This window comes from Eumetopias jubatus, unplaced genomic scaffold (assembly GCF_037043125.1).
Source record: "Eumetopias jubatus isolate StellerSeaLion01/CBP00866 unplaced genomic scaffold, mEumJub1_p1.0 scaffold_1, whole genome shotgun sequence".
NCBI classification, from domain to species: Eukaryota; Metazoa; Chordata; class Mammalia; order Carnivora; family Otariidae; genus Eumetopias; species Eumetopias jubatus.
This window is the reverse complement of record NW_028274807.1, coordinates 183421140-183445634: the sequence shown is the minus strand read 5'-3', so window position 1 is coordinate 183445634 and position 24495 is coordinate 183421140. Positions and strand designations below refer to the sequence as shown.

Below are 24495 nucleotides of genomic sequence, written 5' to 3'. Positions count from 1 at the left end.
ATTTAATTAAGTCTGGGGCAACTACAATAAAAATGGTTTATATACAATCTTAAAACAATTTGAAATGTGTTAGTCGTTGCTTCTGAGGCTGCTAACTTGGTTAAATCATGCATACTCCCACAGAGGCTACAAAGAATCTGTATTTAATTTGTTCTAAACACACCATTATATCATTCTCCTTTCTAAATGCCTACAAATATTGAAAGCGCATTAGCTTATCAAGATCAGAACAATGTGAGTGATCTGGTACATTACAGTTATTACTACGATACAAAGCAAGAGCTTTTGGTATCACTTGTAATTAGATGTCATTTTCTATTGTATGGCTCAGCAGACTACTGGATGAGGTCTGTTCAGTTCTGAATATAATAATCCTGTTGGTTTAATGAGCTACAAATCTTTTTTATTTTAATTCCATTAAGATTAAGACCTCAGTTTCTAGCGCAATGAATTAGTTCCACCAGAAACACAGATGTGTATAAATCTCAGCTCTATAAGCTGTGGACAATAACAGAAATTGTATTGCCTCTATAGACCCATTCTTATCTCAGCTGAATAAGCCATTTTCACAAATTTAGATGAGTATGATAAAATCAATTGTTTTATTAATAAACTGGATAATGGATTAAACATTTTATCATTTGGTTATCATAAAAGCTGAAACTTGAGTATAATGATTCAAGTGTATGTTCTCTTCTACTTCCTCTGAGAAATTTTATCTTAAAACCAAATTTCAGAATAGTTCCTAGCATATTAACACAGACTGGAGTAGCAAAGATTTTGATTTTTATTAAGCATAATTTAACTGAGATGCTTTAAAATAGTATTTCTCAGCTGGGGTGACTTTGGCTACCAGAAGATATTTGCCAGTGTTTGGCAACATCTTTGGTTATCAAAATGGGGGGGGTTCCCAGTGGCATCTAAAGAACAGGGACAATGCTAAATATCTGACAATGTATAGGACAGCCCCCCAAAGAATTATTCCACCCAAAATGTCAATAATGACAGACTTCAGAAACCCTGCTTTAAGTCAGTGACCACTGAGCAAAATGAACTTTGGGAAGAAACTCAGAATTGTTTCCCAAGACTTTTGGGCTACAAAAACTCCTATTTTTACTGGCTACCAGGAAATACCATTTCAGAAAGGTTCAGAAATCAGTAGTTCCTAAATTCTACAAAAATCCACAAATCATGCTTTTGATAAAACTATTTTCTTACCAAAGCAGGCAATGTTCCCATCCAGTCCTATATATTTTAGATCATATTTGGCAGCTTCGTTTTCAATGGGCTCATTCTCTGATTTGTCGTCCATAGCAAATATGTCCTTTTGTCGGAATTCTGCATTGTCATCAAAGTTTATCTTTGCATCAAAACAGACAACTAAATAAAGGAAAAAAGGCACACACATGAATATCTCTTAAGGATCTATAAATTAGTTCCCAAGGGTGGCAGGTACAGAAGAATGAAAAATAAAATACTGTCATTTTTTTTCTCATGATAGGGGTGGGAGAAATTGTTATGGCTTTCTTGATCTTAAACTTAAGGGGTACAAAGACAAATATGGTGGCATAGTCCCTGTTCCCAAGGGACTTAATTCTAATAAAGAGCACAGAAATTTACACCTGTTGGTCTCTGTTTAATAAAATAACAATATAAACTGTGGTCACCCATTAAAAGTTATAGACTGCCACATCTACACACAGCTTTGATTTGCCATTTTTATTACATTTCTTATTTTTAGTATATAACCACTGAGCATCACCTTTACCTTTGATGCAAAGAGAAACTGGATTATAATGTTTAATCCCACTGTCCTCCTTTGCCCTTCTGATGCTGCAAAGTGAAATTTTTATTTAATCAGTATCCTTGCTAATATTTCTGAAAGATTTAATGCAAAGAACACTGGGTTAGAATCAATAGGTTTTTATTTGATCCTTAACTAACTCTGTAACTTGATAAACAAAAATTAACCTACTTCCTCTCAGGGCCTCAGTTTTCTTATTTGGAAAATGGAAATAACAATCCCTAAACTGCTCATATACTTACTTTGGGGTCTGCTCAAACTAGGACCATCATCCTCATGTGTGCACGATATGACTCTTTTGATTCAGGTTATAAAACACTAAAAGACCGAGACAGATCAGATATAATGGGAGGTAGCCAGGCATTACCAGCACTACTGTCTCTACTCTCTGGTACAGGTAGAAATCTCCAACTCTCTCAATGGCCAAAAGCCCTGGGCACAGTTGAAACCCACTGGGTGATATGGCCGGACCATGGAAAGAGCATTTTCCCTGATTTACAGGATATCTTCTATATGAACTCTCAGGGAGAGCCTGCAGTGAGGAGGGGTGACATGCAGGTTTCTGGGATTTGACCCCTTTTATTATATCCCTTTGGGTAGAAATTAGTTGTCTATGATGACATTCCATTCTAACCTTCTTTTACTTTAATTCAGATATTGACAGGCAGGGATCTTTGACTCAGACTTTAGAAAAATTACCCATTCTCCTCCAGCATTGCTGAGAAGGAGCTACTTCTTCAAAGGGAAACAACCTGGAATAATTCATTCAAACTAATGACCATGGTCTGCTCATCCCATTTTCTTACAATGACGAGAAAATATTGTTACATTACAACATTCTAGAGTTACAGACCCTACATAGAGGCTTTACACAAGGGTCTCTCTACCACAAAATTCAAGCACTTTGATACAAATCTATGCAGAACTGGCATTTTAACATCTAAGAGTACTTGGCATAAATAAAAGCCCAAACCGCAAATTATTTAAAGTCGCACTGACTGACAAGAGAGAATCTTATATAGAAGGTAATGTCTGCCAGAGTCCTTAGTCTTGCCACAAAATGTCCAAGCACTTTACCCACACACTGTGAATATATGGAGCAAATGAGTAATTACTGTCCAGAATACTGCAATCTTAATGATGGAATCCTACAATTACCAAAGGAATTGGCCAACGTTCTCTGCTTGCCACAATGGCATTTTGTCAGCAATTAATGATTGGTATAATAATTAACAGGAAAGCAACTTCATTCTTGGCTTTCCACTAGGCTTATAAATAAATTTTAATTAATTTATTAGTAATTTTAGCTCCTTCATTACTCATTGGCAAGACTACTTGTAACTGACACCTTCAAAATGAATGGGCAAAGGCTATCAAACTGACTTCCTAACTGAAGAGTTTCAAATAAAAGAATTCTTGGTCAAGATCAATAAACTAGTAAATCAAAATAGGTCCAGGCTGATCTTTGCCCCTTACAAAGACTACAGTTCCAAGCTACTTGAGAGAACATAATTAATGTATATGGATGCAAAGTTCAGAAGGCAGGCCCACCTCCCCTCCGCAAAGCCAGATTTTCAAAAGATGCTTTTTCCTGCAGTATGATGCATATGCCAAGGACAGAAATGAGTTCACTCTTTGGGGGCCACCCTGAGAAAACTAAGAGTTAAACCAGAGCTTGGGGCGCCTGGGTGGCTCAGTCGTTAAGCATCTGCCTTCAGCTCAGGTCATGATCCCAGGGTCCTGGGATCGAGTCCCGCATCGGGCTCCCTGCTCCGCGGGAAGCCTTCTTCTCCCTCTCACACTACCTCTGCTTGTGTTCCCTCTCTCGCTGTGTCTCTCACTGTCAAATAAATAAATAAATAAATCTTAAAAAAAAAGAGTTAAACCAGAGCTTGAAGATGGTGACTGTAGGATAAAAGGGGTATGGAGCACAGGGAGAATAAAGCACTTGAAGCAGGTACATGGGCTCTTTTAGATACATATTTGTTATGCCTGCTTAATATTTTAAAGGGAGTCCCAAACATACAAAGTGCTTTCCTGCCCCACTAACTCAGTTTATAATGCTGTATTGCCTGGATGTTTTTCCTTGAACTTCACCACTTAGTGAACTCTGGCATCAAACACACCTGGGTAAGAATTACAACTTGGACACTTCAGAGTCAGGTAGCCATCATCACCTCTCCTAAGCCCAGTGGCCTTGTCTATAAAATGGAAACCAGAGTATTTTCTACTGCATGGTGTTGGTGTAAGCAGGGACTGCATGCCAAGCACTCAGTAGCACAGACAGCCCACACTCACTGGCTATTATACCACCGCCACACTCCACCTGCCCAGTTCTTTATTACACTCACCTTCCCAATGCCAACCCAGGGTATAGGATTCTCCTATTCTAAAAAATGACCTGTCCTTGGCCCCATTCCCTTATAATCCTAGCCTTCTATTTACAGTGAATCTAAACTAATGCCTATTGGAGTTTACAGATGTACAGGTTACCTACGATTTTCAGTGAAATGCCATATTCAGAATACTTAAGACTTTCCCACAGGAAGGATTTTAGTGGTTGGTATTTCAGGCTGTGTGACTGATGGAGAAGGAGATTTTAGCCTAAAGGTTGAGGGTGGAAGAGATATCTTTGATGACCCTCAAATCCCACCATACCTTTCCATAAGGCCAGGGTGGCTAAAGATTGATATAAAACAGCCCCAAATGAGAATCTCAGTCAGATGGTGGCAAAGAATAGCCCTTGGGACAGCTTGCTGCCTGTTTTTATAAGTAGGGTTGGACTGGAATACAACCACACCCATTCATTTACATATTTCTACAGCTGGGTCCCAAGACAATAGCAGAGATGACTCCTTATAATAGAGACTATACGGTCCTTTATAGAAAAAGCCTGCCTATCCCTACTAAGTCACACTTCTCATGTTGCAATAGCCACAGGTATCATACTTATTTACAGCGAAAGAGAAACTTAGGAAAGTGCATCTAATGGCATGAAAACAAAAAGCATAAGGGACAAAATAAACAAAAACTGGATTAATCCTTGAATATCGATTGACTCTCATATGCTTATTTCCCCCGTAAGACCTATCCAAGTACACTTATAGAATGAGTGTGTTAAAAATGGATTGATGGCTATGTCAACAGTGGGGTAATAAAATAAACTTGCTTGCTCAAACCTTAGCTTTTTCATTTATTAAAACAACAAACTACACTAAAATGTATTTTTCGAGGTACTGAACCTGGTTCAGATATAAGATATTCAGTATCACATTAATGAAACCTCAATTCTATAGAAAATTCACCTTGCACAAAGGCCATTCTGTGTACAAAGTGGGTGAAAAAACATACCTATTAATATTTATAAAACAATTTTCACCATCAAAAGCACATTGTTACATGCTTGATAGATGATACAAATGAATTTTCCTTCTAAACAAATATCAAAGAAAGCTGCAGTACTTATATTCATAGAGACCTCTGTTTTTTTGTTTAGTGGTGTGAGATTCTGTGAACTGCTAATTCACCAACCGAGATGAAGAGCCTGACTGGCAGTTAGGTGCCTCTGACCCTAGAGTTTTAAAAGAAGAATGTGTAACAGATTAAACAAAAGAAAAGTACATTTCAGAGGGTAGACTCACACATAAAAGAAACATAAAAACAGCAGGAAATAACATTGTCATAATTAGTTTGAAAAATCATGTCTTCAAGCAATGTACTACATTTGATTTGTGATAAATAACCATAATATGCTACTGAAATGCACCTTGCCGAGATGGCATTAAAATGCTGATACTTTCAAATTAGTCCCACTTTCCATTAAATATTGATGTTCCAAGAGTTGTATACTTTTTAGAACTTTTCTTGAGTTGCTGTGAAAAGAAAAAATAGATACGAGGCGGGAGGGGGATTCGGGTGAAGGTAGAGAACTGAAAATGTTCTTGAAAATAGAGTCTTGTGTATAAAGAGAGAAAAGAGAAACACCCACCAACAACATGGGCACTTGCTAACTCGAAGCAACAGGGTGGCTATTTAGGGAAATTAATCTGAAGCAAGAAAGGGATCTGATGTGCGAGTTAACTTTGGATCACTCAGCCTTAGTTCTCATGGAATCTTGGCCAGGTAGTGACTGTTTTAAATTGGGTTTCATTCCGATAGCTTGGTGAATGGATTTGGGCTCCAACTGTCGAAAATGCCTTAGAGCAGGAATTCTTCATCTTGGGACTACTGGTAAGTTAGATGAGATCATTATCTATTGGGGGTAGGGGGTGTACTGTGTACTATAGGATGTTTAACAACATCCCCAGCCTCCACCCACGAGAGGCAAGTGGCACCCTGAACTCCCAGTTGTGATAAACAAAAATGGATGTTAACGAGACTCATTGTGGTGATCACATGCAATCATTGTGTTGTATACCTGACACTAATATTATGTTGTATGTCATTTATATCTCAATTAAAAAATGTCTCTAGACATTGACATACCTCCCCCGGGGGACAATATGCCTACCCTCTTCATTGAGAAACATTAGAGACACCAAAGAAAGGAGTCTGTGTTCAGGTAGATCTGGCTAAAAGTGGGAAGAAATGAAATAGAACATAAAACCTCACAGTGGCTTGTAAAACAGATGAATGAATGGATAGGTAGATAAATAAATAATGATAAAAAAAACCCTGCTTTTTTTTTAATTAAAGTTTTTTTATTTATATAAGTAATCTCTGCACCCCATGTGGGATTCAAACTCATGACCCTGACTGAGATCAAGAGTTGCAAGCTCTTCTGACTGAGCTAGCCAGGCACCCCAGGAAAACCTTGCTTCTAACTTGGACACACATTTTTTTTTTTTTAAGATTTTATTTATTTAGGGCGCCTGGGTGGCTCAGTTGGTTGAGCGACTGCCTTCGGCTCAGGTCATGATCCTGGAGTCCCGGGATCGAGTCCCGCATCGGGCTCCCTGCTCGGCAGGGAGTCTGCTTCTCCCTCTGACCCTCTTCCCTCTCGTACTCTCTATCTCTCATTCTCTCTCTCTCAAATAAATAAATAAAATCTTTAAAAAAAAAAGATTTTATTTATTTATTTGACAGAGAGAGAGAGAGAGCACAAGCAGCAGGACAGGGAGAAGCAGGCTCCCCGCTAAGCAGGGAGAACTTGACCCCATGTTTAATGAATTAATCCTGGCAATACAACTGGACAAGCAAGGAAAAGAGTTAATTTCTCTTCGACTATTTAATTAACAGCTTACTTTCATTTCAATAAAATTTAGGCCATTCTGGTAGACATGTGACTCCATCTCTTTTTCCATTGAGAAAATGCCTTTCTCCTACACATGTGATTCCAGCTCAGTGACTGGTCTAGATATGGATAGAGGACCCAAATAGGGCCAATCAGAATCATTTGAAAAGATTGCTGTGGTTGCTGAAGGAGAATGATGAAAAGCGGGAGCCATGTTGGTTGCCCCTCCAGAGAGCCTGGCCGACAAAGGAGCCAATTCGGAGGCAACTGGGATGGAAGATCAGAGAATCCCTTGCTCCCTTCATGCCCTAAACCAGACCACTCCCTGTTATATGAGGAAAATAAATATCCTTCCCTGAACTGGAAGCTTCTTAACAAAAACTAGACTGATGTAGGTTTCTGTTGCTTACAACCATTATAATTCTAACAGTCACTAAACTACATTACAGTCAATAGTGCCAAATTATATTCTTTGAATCAATTTTGTTTTTGGTCAGATCTGCCACACATGTACCAATTTTATTGAATTAATTTTTCATTGATTTTCTCTATTGTTTTTCCATTTTTTAAATTATGTTGTTAATCACCATACATTATATCATTAGTTTTTGATGTAGTGTTCCATGATTCACTGTTTGTATATAACACCGAGTGCTCCATTTAGTACTTGCCCTCTTTAATACCCATCACCAGGCTAACCATCCCTCCAACCCCCTCCCCTCTAGAACCCTCAGTTTGTTTCTCAGGGTCCATAGTCTCTCATGGTTTGTCTCCCCCTCTGATTTCCCCTTCATTTTTCCCTTCCTGCTATCTTCTCCTTCTTCTTCTTCTTTTTTAAAATATATAATGTATTACTTGTTTCAGAGGTACAGGTCTGTGATTCAACAGTCTTACACAATTCACAGCGCTCACCATAGAATCAAATTATTAATCACATTGGAAAAAATAATTCTTGGACTGCAGTTCTTTCGCCACATTAAAAATTTCCCATAGGTGATCTAACAGCATAGATGTTATCAAGATCATTGCTCTTTATTCAACCAGGTATCATCTGTTGTGCAAATATATGACCAGTCACCTGGATTTTTAAAAAAATGTTCCTCATTAACCAATGGAAGACAGAAGAAACTCTCTTACAAAGAAGCTTTGCAACAGATAAGTTTAAAGTAAAAATGTTTGGTGTGATGCCAAGCTCCTTAAACTTCTAAATTAAGAGTTATTATTAAATCACAATTTTAATGTGAAACGTTATATGCTCTGCTATTACTGATCTAAATGGAAAAAAATTTATATTCACATTATAAATATTAAGATTATTAATATTGCTAGGATATAAATGACTTTTTTACAGCTCCTAAATAAAAGATTGCTTTAGGGGATTGTGACAATGATGAAGATCAATTTATACATTTGGTCATTAATCACCGTTTCCTAATTGGGTTTAATTTGACTACTGCTCATTAGAGTTATAAACCAACACAGTCATTTAATTGTGATTATAATTCAATAGCTGAACTTTTATGGTACAATGAACAAATTAATAGCTAAAGATAATTTTGCTTTTAAAAATATCACATAAGACTTATGCTTTAATGCACTATATACACGGAATGTATTTTATGATGATTCCTTCAAAAAAGCTCAAGAATTTTCTTTTCTCTTGATAATTAAAAAGAAAACTTCTGATTTCCTGAGGTTTTACAAATACATTCTAGGAAAAGTTTCTTGCACCCTTATTCCCTGCATCAGACTGCAATCTGTGACTGACAATTTACCAAAGTTTTGCATGAAAGTAGTATTATAGCCTGACTTTTATCCAATTCCTTGGCCGAATTTCCATTTTTTTAAAATATGAAATAACCAGGTTGCTTATGCATACTAATTTGAAAAGCAAGCCATCACCTTGAAGAACTTATACTCAACTTCCCTCTCTTTTGTTTCTTGGATTTAATTAACAGCCACTCAATGCAGCCTGAATTTTGACTAATTTCCATTAAGCTGGAGACTATGTATAGATCACTCTGATAAAAGTAAATTAATAGTTTAAGAGAAAAAAGGTAAAAAAGAAAGCAGTCTGGCATATCAAAATCAACACACATGCTATACTAAGAAAGACACAGGTTCGAATCTCAGCTCCAGTAACGGGTTGCTTATGGAGGAGTCACATTAATTTTCAATCCTCTATAAAACAGGGATAATAACTCCGTACTTTTCAGGATTGCTATAAGTAATAAAAAGAAATTTATGTAAAGGCTTATCACAGTATGTGTCATATGAGTTCAAAACAGTTTTCTTCCACTTCACTTCTTCTCTATATAAAATACTAATGATTTCATAGTCAAACAGAATTTTTTAAATATTTATGAATAAAAGGTAGTTTGCTTACAAATAACCTATCACAGATCTTTATCTGGTGGTCACTTGTGCAAACCATGAAATATATTATTTTCAATGGCTTCCTAAACATTACTATTTGTCTATCATAACCTGAAATATAAAAAAAAACAAAAAAGAAAAAAATGGACAAAAAGATGAAATCCATACCTTTACTGACTACTCTCTTTTTCATAGGTATCACTTAATTTGACTTTTTAAAAAAAATTGATATTTATTTATTCATTTGAGAGAGAGCACTAGAGCGAATGAGAGCACCAGCAGTGAGAGGGGGAAGCAGACTCCCCACTGAGTAAGGAGCCTGATGTGGGGCTCCATCCCAGGCCCCTGAGATCAAGACCTGAGCTAAAGGCAGACCCTTAACCTACTGAGCCACCCAGGTGCCCCTAATTTAACTTTTTTAAAATGAAAATGGAGAATTTATTAGACGAATACAGGGGCCTCCACCAGAAATGCCACAAGACTCATGGAAGGAGATCAGGACTGTCTTTCATTAGTTCAAGTGCAGTTGGTGACAATTATAATTTTAAACAAAGCCTTAATTTTTGTACAAAGTTTTACTTTCTGTTATTTTTTATGTTTTACTTTCAATATCCATTATCTTTTTGATTTTCAGAAGGATAAGAAATAATAAAATAATAATAACTAATGCTTTTGTACCTCTTACCATATGCCAAGCCTTGTTCTAGGAACATTAATTATCCTCATAACAATCTTCTAAGGTAGGTACTATTATTATTGTCCCCATTTTGTACTTAAAAAACAATTCCAGTATAGTTAACATACAGTGTTAGCTTCAGGTGTACAATACAGTGACTCAACAGTTGTATACATTACTCAGTGCTCATCACAATGAGCGTACTCTCAATCTCCTTCACCTATTTCATATACCAACCCCCCCCACACACACATACACACCTACCTCCCCTCTGGCAACCACCAGTTTGTTCTCTGTATTTAAGAGTCTGTTTTGTCTCCTTTTTGTTGTTGTGTGTTTTCTTTCTTAAATTCCACATGAGTGAAATCACATGGTATTTGTCTTTCTCAGTCTTATTTCACGTAGCATGATACTCTCTAGATTCATGCATGTTGTTACAAAATGGCAAGATTTCATTCATTTTTATGACTGAGTCATATTTCACACTGTGTGTGTATGTGTGTGTGTGTACACACCACTTCTTTATCCACTCCTCTACAGATGGGCACTGGAGTTGCTTCCATGTTATCTTGATTATCATAAATAATATTGCAGTAAATATAAGGGTGCATATATATTTTTGAATTAGCGTTTTTATTTTCTTTGGGTAAATAAATATCCAGTAATGGAATTCCTGAGTCATATGGTAATTCCATTTTTATAACCTCCACACTCTTTTCCATGGTGACTGCACCAGCTTGCACTCCCACCAACAGTGCACAAGGGTTCCTTTCTTTCCATAACCTTACAAACACTTGCTTCTTGTGTTTTCTATTTTAGCCATTCTGACAAGTGTGAAATGAGATCTCATTGTAGTTTTGATTTGTTTTCCTGATGATGAGTATGTTTAACTTCTTTTCATGTGTCTGTTGGCCATCTGTATGCCTTCTTTGGAAAAATGTCTGTTCATGTCTTCTGCCCATTTTTAATTGGTATTAAGCTGTATACATACTTTATATATTTTGGATATTAACCCCTCATCAGATATATCATTTAAAAATATCTTCTCCCATTCAAAAGGCTGTCTTTTTGTTTTGTTGATGGCTTCCCTTCCTGTGTAAAAGCTTTTTATTTTGATGTACTCCCAATAGTTTATTTTGGCTTTTGTTTCCCTTGCCTCAAGAGACATATCTAGAAAAATGTCAGAGAAAGTACTACAGCCAATGTCAGAGAAAGTACTGCACGGGCTCTCCTCTAGGATTTTTAAAATTTCAAGTATCACATTTAGATTTTTAATCCATTTCAAACTTATTTTGGTGTATGGTGTAAGAACGTGGTCCAGTTTCATTCATTTGCATGAAGTTGGTTTTCCCAACACCATTTGTTGAAGAAACTGTCCTTTCCCATTGCGTATTTTTGCCTCCTTTGTCATAAATTAAATGACTGTATAATCATGGGTTTATTTATGTTCCATTGATCTGTGTGTCTATTTTTGTGCCAGTATCATACTGTTTTGTTCACTATAGCTTTGTGGTATATCTTGAAATCTGGGGTTGTGATACCTCCAGTTTTGCTCTTTTTCAAGATTGCTTTGGCTATTCAAGGTCTTTTGTGGTTCCATACAAATTTTAGGATTATTGTTATAATTCTGTGGAAAATGCTCTTGGTATTTTAATAGGGATTGCATTAAATTTGTAGATTGCTTTGGGTATATGGACATTTTAACAATATCTGTTGTCCCAGTTCGTGAGCATGGAATGAATATCTATCCATTTGTTTATGTCATCTTCAATTACTTTCAACAATGTCTTATAGTTTTTTTTTGAGTACAGGACCTTTCACCTTGTTGGTTAAATTCATTCCTAGGTATTTTACTATTTTTGGTGCAATTATAAATGAGATTGTTTTCTTGATTTCTCTTTCTGCCATCTCGTTATTAGTGTATAGAAATGCAATGGATTTCTATATATTGATTTCATGTCCTGCGACTTTACTGAATTCCTTTATCAGTTCTAGTAGTTTTTTGGTGGAGTCGTTTTTGGGTTTTCTATATATAGTGTCATGTCATCTGCAAACAGTGAAAGTTTTACTTTTTCCTTTCCAATTTGGATTCCATTCATTCATTCATTTATTTATGTCTGATTGCTGTGGCTAGGACTTCCAGTACTATGTTGAATAAAACTGGTGAGAGTTGACCAGTCTTGTTCCTGATCTTAGAGGTAAAGCTCTCAATCTTTCACCATTGGGTATGCTATTATCTATGAGTTTTCAGAGATGACCTGCATTATGTTGAGATATGTTCCCTCTAAACCCAGTTTGTTGATGGTTTTGTCATGAATGGGTGTTGTACTTTGTCAAATACTTTTTCTGCATCTCTTGAAATGATCATATGGTTTTTATCCTTTCTCTTGTTGATGTGATGTATCATATTAATTGATTTGTAAATAATGAACCACCCTTGCATCCTAGGAATAAATCCCACTTGATCATGGTGAATGATTTTTTTGATGTATTGTTGAATTTGGTTTTCTAGTATTTTACTGAGGATTTTTACATCTATGTTCATCAGAGATATTGCTCTGTAATTTGCTTTTTTTGTGGTGTCTTCATCTGGTTTTTGTATCAAGGTAATGTAAGTTTCATAGAAAAAATTTGGAAGATTTTCTTCCCTTTCTATCTTTTGGAATAGTTTGAGGAAAAAAGGCATTAACTCTTGTTTAAAGGTTTGGTAGAATTCACCTGTGAAGCCATCTGGTGCTAGACTTTTGTTTGTCGGGTGTTTTTCCTGGAGTACCTGAGAAGAGGACCTACAGCTTATGAATGTCAGGGACTGGTCTATTTTGTGCCTGACAATGGATGTTTACACAAACACCAGTCACTTCACTATACAACACAGTTATTTTTACCACTCTTTTGGATTATAACACCAAACTCCAAGGCTCAGCCCAGGTCTGTGGCGAGAACCTGGCAGGTCCAAAATCTGAATCCAGTCCCCTTTGTACAACACTATACTGTGTCCACCTTGGTCTACGACTTGGTTGTATTTGTACATAGCAGACCACCTAATTTATGCAATGGCAAATCCCTGGTTACTGACTGCCCACAACATGCTAGACAGCATACAAGACACTGGGGGTGAAATGTGCTAAAAAAGACAAGGTTAGTGGAACTTACATTCCCGCATCCCTGTCCTAGCCACCTGACAGCCCACCTTCTACCTCCAAACACATATGCATTCACAAGCTTTTACTATCGAATTAGTAGGAACTTACAGAATACCAGCCACAGTGCAATGGGGGTGGGTACTGAGATAGAAAACAGTTCTTTATACTTTACAAGTATCTGATGGATAGAAAAATCTTCTCTACAAAAATGCCTCCTTCTCCCACCTGAATCAGAAACTGGTAACTAAGTAAGGCGAAAGAATTGGATAGGAGGGCACTAGGGCTTTGCCGGGATGATATAAATCCAGCAGGGGGGCACAAAGTGCATTTGTACACATCTGTACAAACTAAAAATCTTCAAGCATTTCCAGCTCCATAAAAGCAGGTGCATTCATTATACTCTAACGCAGAGGCTTCTGTTCCTACCCAAGATTTTACCTCAGAATAAGCAAGAAAGGCCCTGGAAAAACAAGGGGGTGCTGGTGGATGGATGTTTCTAAATAAAACAAGAAGGAGCTTCCCCTGAGGCCTGGCATTTGGCTGCAAGCAAACTCCAGTGCTCAAGTGTTCAACTGTATCATGGGAGTATTTGAAACCACGGCAGAAATTAAATTACTGAATGAAATGAATGCAAAGCTGCTGCTACAGTCTTTTGTACAATTTAATTTATATTTTGCATAAATTATTACATTCATTTCTTGTTGTTGCTGTTTTCTTTTTTTGGTTACCTTGTCCTTCTGGGGTTTCACCAAAGGGATTCACTTCCACCTGAGTAGCATCAATTTTCAGGAAGAGATTGTACAGCTTCTTAATTTGATCTGCAGCCTAGATGGGATCAAGTACAATGAAATTACACCAAAGCAGTAAAAGAACATTTATTTTGCTGGATTAATGAAACCTTAAAAGTAACAAATTACGTCTTTATGTTCAGTTAGGTTTTCTGAAGGGAAAAAGAGAAAAAAAATAATTATTTTAATTTCCACTGCTATTCATTAGAAGGAATTGCTCAACTTTCCTCCAGACACCAGGAAAGACCATTATCAGGAAAACAAAAATATTTTCAGTCTGGTCTAAAAACGTTGTTAATCTTTTTGTAAATTATCATGTCTCTATTAGCTAAGCTACGCTGCAGTATGAGCCACAATCATTAATACAAACAAGCTCCATTTAAGTAAAAGGTAAACATGATTTTGAGAGTTTATAATGACAGGTTTTCCTTATTATGCTAGAATAAAACAGTTATTACATTTATCAGTTCAAACCCATACTCTGGGAAACAGCAATTACTGAGCGTCTAATGGAAACTGTGGCAAGGCAGGGAGATGAAAGTCCTACACAGTAGAGTTAGGGAACAACACAGTGCAAACTAAACAGTTTGTCCTGAAGGCATAAACCATAAAGAGCAACAATATCCAGAGTCTCCCTGATGTTATGCCCTGACTTCATTTTTTTCCTGCTGCTTGAAATTCACTCATTCATTCATTCTTTTCAACCAACTTTTATGAATGGCCTAGTCACAGCATGCTGGCATTGTGTGAAGTGGGGCGAGGGAAAGACATCATGAATGGGGCCTCGACAGGGCCCTGGAAAGCTCACACCTAGAGGGAACAAAGCCTGTGATGAAACTTAGCATGACTGCGCATCCATGGCTCAGTGCTGGGTATCAGTCTCATTCTTGGCTCCACCTTCTTGCCTAGCCATAATTCTCCCTTGGCAATATTTTCGCTCATTGTTCCAGCCCTGCATTTTTGCCCTCCGATCCAGTTCCAGCTTTTCCCCATCCCTACTCTGGGTGTCAGGGGAGCTGACACTTGTAGGTTGAGTTTCCAAGGCTTCTGGGCTGGATGGCTTCCAGCTCAGTTCAGCCAATGGGAAGCAGTGGTAGGAGACAAGAGATAGAAGAAAGGGAAAAGCTGGGGTACTTCCACCCCTCTCTTTCTGCCTTGCAGAAGCATCTTTTCCTCTGGCTTTAGCAAACACCAGAGACCCACCAGGGATCTACCCTCTGTATCCCATGGTGCAGAAATACCACTGGCTCACTTCGCTCAGCCAGCATGCAGGGAGCAACAATTTCCTGTTAGGCTTTAGCTCTACCTTGCCTCCCGGCCCACCCTGAAATTTCTCAATTCTTGGAGCACCATGTAACCAATTCCCTGGAACAAAGTTCCACTGTGGTGAACACTGAGAGTGCTTTCTTTGTTCCAATATTGACTGAAGAACTCCTGGAAGTGAAATTCATGTTGTCTTCATTTATTTTATGTACATTTATAAACTTTCTTAAATCCTAATTTGAATCCAGGTCGCTACAGATAAACAAACATATGTAACGGATAAGACTGAATGTTTTTTAATATTGACTTTTTTTCTGGCTAGGTAATATATGTACATGATACAAAATTCCCAAGGTATGCAAGAGTCTCCCTCTGAACCTTCCCCAGACTCCCTGGCCACACTGCTCCCGTGGCCCATCCTGCAGCAGCCACTCACTCACGGGCTGGTGTTTCAATGACAGATACTCTAGGTATGTGCAAGTATGCATATTCTCCATTCGTCTTTTTTAAAAAACCAAACTTGGTTCTATACCTTGTTTCTTTACTTAAATAATTTTATAAAGCCTTCACTGACAACACAAATAGAGTGATCTTATTCTTGTAAGTGGCCACATACCTTACGCGAATGTATCAGAATTCATTTAGCCTGTCTCTTAATAGACATTTGGTTTCCAATCGTTTGACATTACTTAAAATGCTGCCTTTACCTATCTCTGTATGTGTATCATACATGTGACTGATCATCTGTTGGATAAATTCCCCAGAGTGGAGCAAAAAAGGCGTGTGGGGATTTTAAATGATAAAAGATTATTCTATATTATTCTCAGCAGAAGCTATCACTAGTTCCCCAGCCCACAACCCAGTATCAGAAATTGTTTTTCTATGCCCAACCATCAGTTATTGATCTTTGCCAGTACGCCAGGTAAGAGTGGGTATCTCATATAGATCTTTAATTGGAACTGCTCTTACTATTAATGAATTTGAGGATTATTCTACAAACTTAAGAGACATTTGTATTTCCTTTTCTCTGAATTTTGCCCATTTTTCTGTTATGATTTGTGTCTTCTTTCTCAGAGTTATAAGAAGCGTTTTTACATGTCAGAAGTTAGCTCTTCATCTCATATAAATTGCAAATATTTTTCTCCTTTAACATTTGCCTTTCACCCATGTGTCTGTTACTTCTGCCACATGGAATCTGGTAATAATAATGTCACTCTTTTCTTTCACGGTTTCTAGCTTTGGGTTAGACTTTAAGAAGGCTGGTCCCACTCTGAGAGTGTTAAAACAATTCTCCAATTTTTTCAAATACTCTAAGATTTCTCTTATATCATGTTTACTTTTTTTTATCCAAATGGATTTTATTTGAGCTATGGTGCAAAGCTGATAAGTCACTCACTGCCAAACAGATTTGTATTTTTAGGAGTTTTCTAGGTCATCTATGGGAGCTTGCAGTGTAAGCCGCATAAAAGAGGCATGGTGTCCGTCCTGGGTACTGTGGCATCCACTGGACCTATACAGTCTCTGCACAGAGTCAACACTCAATAAATACTGGTTCAATTAATGATTAGTTTCATAATAAGGAGAAACCACATAATGGAAAAAACTTCTGGGCGCATGCATATATAAGATCTTATACTAGCTACTTTAAAACTTTCTTCTTTTTTAAAATACATGTACAATAAGATGCATGATCCCAATCATTTTTTTAAGTGTACAGTTTGGCAGTCTCCAGTATATTCACAGAGTCATGCAACCAAGCTGCAGAATGTTTTCATCCTGCAAAGCTGAAACTCCATACCCATTAAATAACAACTCTCCATTCTCCCCTCCCCTCGCCTGAAAACTGCCATTCTTCTTTCTGTCACTGTGAATCCGATGAGTTTAGGTGCCTCATAGAAATGGAATCACACACCTATTTATCTTTTTTGACTGGCTAATTTCACTTAGCACAGTGCCCTCAAGGCTTATCCATGCCTTCTCAGAACCTCCCTCTTTTTCAAGGCTGACCAACCTTCCACTGCATGTATATACCACACTTTATTTACCCATTCATCAGTGGATACCTGGGTCGCTTCAAAACTTCTTAAGCCTCTATCAACCTATCGTAGCTTGAGGCCTGAATTTTCTAAACATTAATGACATTTTAATTATACACTAACACAGCATTTGGCTTGTATTCACTGTTTATTACTGTACAAACACAGATTATAAACGCTTTTTTGAGCAGGATTGAAGCATGATTAGATTTGTGTTGTAAGATCTCTAAGGGAAATGTGTTATAAAATCTGTGCTGTAAGATCTAAAAGGGAGAACCAGCCCAGCTTGGAGACAGAACGTGCCTTATTCCAGAGGCCATCCAGTAAATGGCTATAAAGCCTAGTCAGGGAAAATGTGTCAGTTGAGCAGGTGTAATAATAGAAAATGGCAGGCCCTGGGGCAAGCTGAGGTTAGCTCCCCAGCTTTCTAAACATGTTCAAATTTAAAAAATAAATTAAACACAAGTCAAAGAAAACATTCTGCTGTTTACCTTACAGTCAGCCAGCTTCCTACTGCCACCTACTTCCTCAGTTCAAAACCACACTACACAGAAAATTTGTTTTCTCTTCTTATGCCACCAATTAATGTTATTTTAAGGTTGTTTGTTAAGCAATTTAAAAAAATTAAGATGCCTAAAATCAAATATCCTTTGAGCCATATGCACAACCCTGACAAATTTACAAGTACCTTCAAAAATGTTTTAGCATGTTAAAAATTTTAGAAATATTTTCAGTTTATTCCAGGAACTAATATCATCAACATTCACATACGGTTTTTAAAGCAAGCCAGAGGGACAAACCATTCTGAGAAACATTAGTGATCATTTGTTAACTGCACCCATTAAATCTTTTCATTAGCTTAAATACTAAATAAAGATGCATGTTGGCAATTCATGGTGCCCATGTTTTCAGAAATTAATAGTATAGAGGACAACTAAGACACATTTGAGAAATCTGTGTATTTTTAGTCATTTTCAGCTTTCCTGTGGCTTTAGTCTTTTCAACCAATTCTTGCTGAAATGAATTTTGTCGGGAACACACAGTTGGTAGTTTTTGTGCAAGGTGATACTTATTTTTTTGTTAAGTCTAATATGAACACCTCACATTCAGAGACAAAAGCCATGAGTTACAGGAAAGATATTAATAACTTTACAAGATAATCATGTTATAAGTTGTTTATCCATAAGAGCTCTGCCTCCAGATGCCTAAACCATGTTGTAGATGAGAATTAAGTGACTTTCAAGGTCACACTGAATCTGAGGGGCCCTGAAAATACCATTTCTTAGTCAAAGGATTACTGACTAATGTTCATTTAAATGTTTTCTCTTCTGGGGAGCCTCCTGTGCTTACTGGACCCTGGCTTTCTGGAATGTGTCACTGACCCCTGTGGCTTGAGGAAACATCCTAAAGCAGAGGTTCCCAAATCTACCACTCCAGCACACATACCGTCTCTTTCCTACTGTGCAAACATAATCAGGTGTCCCTAGGTGAACAAATTCCAACCCACCTACAACAGATCACCCTTGCTCTCCCTTCGCACTCCCTTTCCCTGGAATCACCGCCAGCCGCTGACCACTGTTTTGTGAGCCCCTGGAGAACACTGGCTATTTCTCAACATCTCTGTTTCCCAGGGTCCAGCAGAATCAGCAGCACCCAGGCAAGCGCTCACTCCAACTCTGCTGAGCAAATGAAGATTTAAAGGCTATCATTTAGTGGGTGACAGAGAAACAAGAAAAAAAAAGAATTAAAAAATGTCTTTCCTCGATACGTTCAGTTAAAAATATAATGACATTATAGCTACTAAGGACCCCTGAGAACTTGCATGTTCATCTTCCTTCCACAGGGTAATTCATTTAAAATCTAGAGTGTTTGGGCTACATGAGAAAACATGATTCAACCATTTAAGAGCTATGACTCTTCAAGTTCTCTTATAATAGGGAAGGGGGAGGAAACTATCTTCTGGCGTACATAATACTATTAGTGTCTTCTCTAGAACTCTCTGTTATGTTCACCTCCTGAGCTGTCAAGCCATGGCATAGGCAGATTCGCCCACTCCAGATTTTTTCTGCTGCCCTTACAGCTACCTATCACCAACTCCCTAGGAATCTGTTCAAAGTGGACATCCGGGATGTGCCGTTGCACTTATTCATGCATATGACAAATGTTTCTAGGGCACCTAATACATCTGCCAAGCACTTTGCTGCCAATGCAGCAGTGAGCAAGGCTGACAAAGTCCCTTCCATGGTGTAGATTAGGATCTGCAAAGGTGAATGCAAGTAAGTAAGAGAAAGAGAGATGTGCAGAGGCATATGGAGGAGGTGAATGGGGTTATGGAGCACATTCTGGAGCTGACTGCAGGACAGTGCGGCTAGAACACGGTGATCATATGAAAGAGTGGTCTCGGTGACCACCACCCCTACACAAGATGCCCCACAATAAATGTCAAATGGGCGGCTAAGCTAGTTAGTGACCTCACTCTCAGGGGGTGAATCCAACTCTGTAGCCCTTACTCAAAAATCTACCATAACTTCCTTTCAGCAGGTCACTAACTTGGCATCTCTTTTAGAAGAATGTTGCCCAAATAAATTAAAGGAAATGCTCTGTAACCATCTAGAGTCCAAGGGGGAACACATACACACACACACACACACACACACACACACACACACACACACACACTCACATATACATACACACAGGACCTAGGGTTATTAAGGTGGTTTCTCTTAGTCGTGGAGGAGTTAAAAACAGCCAGTAAGTTCTTCTGATTTAACTGTGAGACAAAGAAGCTTGCTTATGTAAACATACAATCAGTCTCTGTGGGCTGGACCAAGGGCAATGCAGGACTGCGATGTTCAAGACAGATTCTCTCCCTCAACAGCTCAGAGGACAATTTTTCTGTCTTTGAAGCCAAGGGGTATAATTACTAAATTGGCATAATTTAAGCTGTTTTCAGTGAAATATCACTTTCAGGCCATTAATATTCATCTCAAATCCCATTAACTATGAAAGAATAGCAATTAGTTAAGTAATGTGCATTATTAATAACAATAACAGCTGACCTTTCTGGAGTACTGAATAAGCACTTCCCCACATCAGCGTACTCAATCCCGACAATATGCCCCTTTTCCCAGATGATGACACTGACGTTCAGATGGGCAGAATCACATGCTGGGAGGCAGTGCTCGATTCAAACTCAGGTCTGCCCGACTCTACAGCCCGTGCCTCTAAGCACTCCACGGCCTAGTCTAATTCAGGGGCTGGCACTGCGGCACTACAGAAAAAAATAAAGAGACTAATACATGTAGCAAAATGCATGTGTCTGCATGCAACACTCACACGTGGCCACATGCCTACATATATAGGAACACACCTCATCAACATCCTGTTCTGGAATACAAGGGAAATAGTGTTCATCATAAACAACTGGGGGCAAAACTGTTAAACGATAAATAATCCCGTGTCCTGGAAATTACAAATATTAGAGGAAAGTAAGCAAGGTAGCAAATGTTTTCTGAAACAAGTCATTCACAGTGGCCTCCGCATGCTCAGGTACCTGGTTTTTCAAAGGCCCAAGGAAGCCGAGATTTTCTGCCATCCGCTGAGCTTGGCTGTCCTTTATCCCTTCCATAATGTCGATTTGCTCCTAGTAAAAATGAACCAAATAAGAAAAATTCAGACAGGCAAATGAAAAGATTCACAACCTCGAAAGAAAATGCTTAGTATTTATTTGCAAATGAGTAATTAAAGTGTGGCGCCTTTCCAAAGATCTCTGAGAAGGGCTACGGCAGCTGCCTATAGGGTATGTTTTAATTAGGAGACCATCTTAAAAAACTGCCTTTCCAAAAACTATATAATTCTTCAGGGTGGCATGCTGACAAGACTATCGGATGCCAGTTTTCACTTTTAATTACTATACAGATGGCACTGACGAATATTTAGTCAGTTAATTTTTATGACATCTTTTGGAAGGCTTCCAAAGTAAGGTTCTCCTGCCTAATATTGCTGTTAAGTTTAGAGCCTGTCATACGTAGGTTAAATATTACCATATGATTTAAACAGTCTATTGATGATGATAATTTTTAATAATACCTTAGCTCTACAAAGCACCATTCTCTCCAAGATACTGAGTGCTGTTCATATACATTATTTCATGTATTCTCTTCATAAATGGAGTGACTTGTTTAAATCACATTAATTTTGAAAATGGCTAGGCATTATCGGTAAGACAGCACGTAAAATCTCAATTTAAATTCCAAGGCAGTTAACCTAAATATATGATATCGGTGAAAACATTCTAAAACTAATCACCAAAGTATCAGTACCTGATCTAAACAAAGAGGTTCAAGAAATAAAATTCTCGCTTTTTGAAGGGAAACAAAATCACTTTGTAAAAGAAATAATAAATCCTTCTGGTAAAATTTTCTTTTTCTTTTTTTCTGGTAAAAATTTCTAATGTGATTTTTGATACGAAGACCCCAGAATTAAAAACAAAAAAAACAGAATTACAGTTCTAAAGACCGTAGACTTTTCTTCTTACAACTGAGGTAGGTTGAGAAGCACTTTATACACCTCACCTCATTCTTCCTCACAATTGTCTGGTGGAAATTACCCCCACTTCCACTTTAGTGATTCACAAAATGAGGCTTAGAAACACTGAGACACTTGCTAGCTAGTTAGGATTTGACTTTAGCCAGATTTGTGGCTAGAAACTAAGGGCAAGATTTAAAGGACTGAAACAAACTGACAGAATCTGGACCTTTGAAGGACTCTGTTTTATATCAGCAGTACTGGGAGACATGCAGGCAGTCTCCAGCTCACATTCGGTCTCTTAGGAGAGAATTTCTGGATCCTAAATACTATGAAGTGGGGTAGAGTTAACCAAGAGGAAATAGAAAACTCACAGTCCTCACCACATTGGTTAATTCTTGGGGCAGGTGGATGGAAGAAATGAGGAAGGAAGAAAAAGAAGGAAGGGAGGGAAAGAGCAAAGAAAAAGACCTTGGATAGGGAATACCTTCATTCTAGCCAACTTCAATTGAGTGCTTCCTCAGTTAAGAAAAAGGACTCAATGTCTTCATGCCATAAATCCCAGAAGTGAATGTACTACTACCAGCCTCAGACTGCACATTAAATCTTTAACAGCTTGTGCAACAGTAATCAATGAACACAACATAGCCAGGAAACTAAACATACCTTAAAAATAAGTTCTGGATTCGAAGCTGCCACCTCTTCAATGTCAACGCCCCCCTGAGGGCTGCCCACCAGTACAGGGCCATTGCAGGACCGGTCCATTAGAATGGCCATGTAGGTTTCTCTGGAAATGTCCAAGGCTTCAGCAACCATCACCTACCACATTAGTGAGAAAGTCAAATTAATTCAGCATTGAGCTGAGTTCCACCTGGAAATCCATATAAACTTGCTACACAAATCAAACAACTTCATTTAAAGGCTCTTTAAACCCAGTGAGCTAGCTTCCATAGATTTGAGAGTTCTGCTCTCATGGTACAGAATGCCCATTTTCACCTCCTTAATTGATCCTGCTACCTTGCTCAAGTGACAGGTATTTGGTTTGCCTCAAGGAACCATCCTACTTTCATTTTTTTTTCTTCCTTGAGAAACCCTGACACTTAAGAAAAACTCCAGGGAAGCAGTTGTTATTTTAATTTGAGACGTTAGCCATACATACATCTTGCTACACTGATTTTTCTCAGATTGCTCTGGTGGAGAACCAAGTTTGTTGCCAAAGAAAGGATTCTTTCTACAGTATGTCTGATGGTTCCTATGGTTGTATACCTCTATCTTGTGTACCACTGTATTTTTAGTTCAATTTCTACTTTCTTTTAAATTACACATAAACTATTTGCTTGTCAAAAAATAATGCAAAAGTTACCAAAAGTATATAAAGGAGACAGTGAGATAGCAGCCCCCTGCTGCACATACACAACCCTTGGGCCTCAGGAGTAAGGGTGATCAGGAGCCCATAGGGAACCTATGTGATCATCAGGAGTAGCACCTTCCTCTGGGAGGATGCAATCGTGCACATGCCAGGACCATGCCCGGGCAAAAGACAAGTGGGATGGAAGTAGTTCACTTTGTGCTCATTGTCTCAGCCAACTGTCCTTTTGCTCAGGACAGCCTCAGCAACTGTGTGCGCAAGCCTACCAAGAGAAAGCACTATTAACTTTCTATCTCTTTCCTATGCATCTACAGGCATTATAGTAGTGGAGACTTCCTGCAGATGAAAGCATATTATACATACTTGAATGCCTCTCTTTCTTCTTGTTCTTAATCTTAATACTACAACTTGGAGATCTCTCCAAGGTCCTCTGTCTTCTTTGTGACTAGATCGTACTTACATGTCAGTATTTATTTAATCATGTCCCTACTGACAGACATTCATGTGGACTTCAACTTCTCTAAAATGCTACTACAGTGCTTATTTTTGTACATATACCTTCGCCCATTTGTTTTAGTATCCCTGTAGATAAGGTACCTAGAAGTAAAATGGCTATGTTTTAGATTCTTCATATTTAAAATTTTGATAAGTACTACCAAAGTACCCTAGAGAGAGGCCGTACCAACTGACACAACAAAAATGTTGTAAAAGATATCTTCGATGATTAAAGAACAAAAGGATATTCGTAACTAATAAGTCCTAGAAGAAAATAATAAAAGCACTAACATTGCTTTTCCTAAAAGTAGTTCAGTAAAAGATTTCACCAAAAAAGTCACAGATTAAACAGCATTACATGTTAACTATACAGATGCCATCAAACTACTAATTTTTAAGTCACATGAAATGCGATAAATATATGATTTAAAAAGCTATGAAGTAATGAATACAGAACTTCTTTTCAAACACATCACCAGTTAAAATAAAATATCTTATAAGAGGCTTCATATTGGTTCTTTTATCATAAATGGTAACTCATGACTATGTAAGAAATATTTCTTGGCACATGGTGTTAGGATTTTCATAGAAGCATGATGTTTTCTAGTTCACTTTCTAATAAGAGCTAGTCTAGAGAAGGGGATTTGACAATTTCCAGTAGTTATTCTGAGAAGCAACACATTATAACTTTTTAGGATGTCATTCAAGAGTCCTATTCTTAATCTTCTAAAATGTTGACAGATGTGCTCTGCATTCCATCACATCTCTATTTGTAAAGACCA

General features: G+C 37.8%; 1 protein-coding gene across 1 annotated transcript in view; it reads right to left on the bottom strand.

The window, feature by feature from the left end:
• SUCLG2 (succinate-CoA ligase GDP-forming subunit beta) overlaps positions 1–24495 on the bottom strand; it is a 276580-nt gene that overhangs the window by 101632 nt on the left and 150453 nt on the right. Inside the window, exons 5-8 of the mRNA XM_028110361.2 lie at positions 22516–22668; positions 20876–20965; positions 13961–14057; positions 1219–1380 (exon numbers count right to left, since the gene is read on the bottom strand). Coding sequence (XP_027966162.2) covers positions 1219–1380; positions 13961–14057; positions 20876–20965; positions 22516–22668 — 502 coding nt within the window. The remainder of the gene's footprint in view (positions 1–1218; positions 1381–13960; positions 14058–20875; positions 20966–22515; positions 22669–24495) is intronic.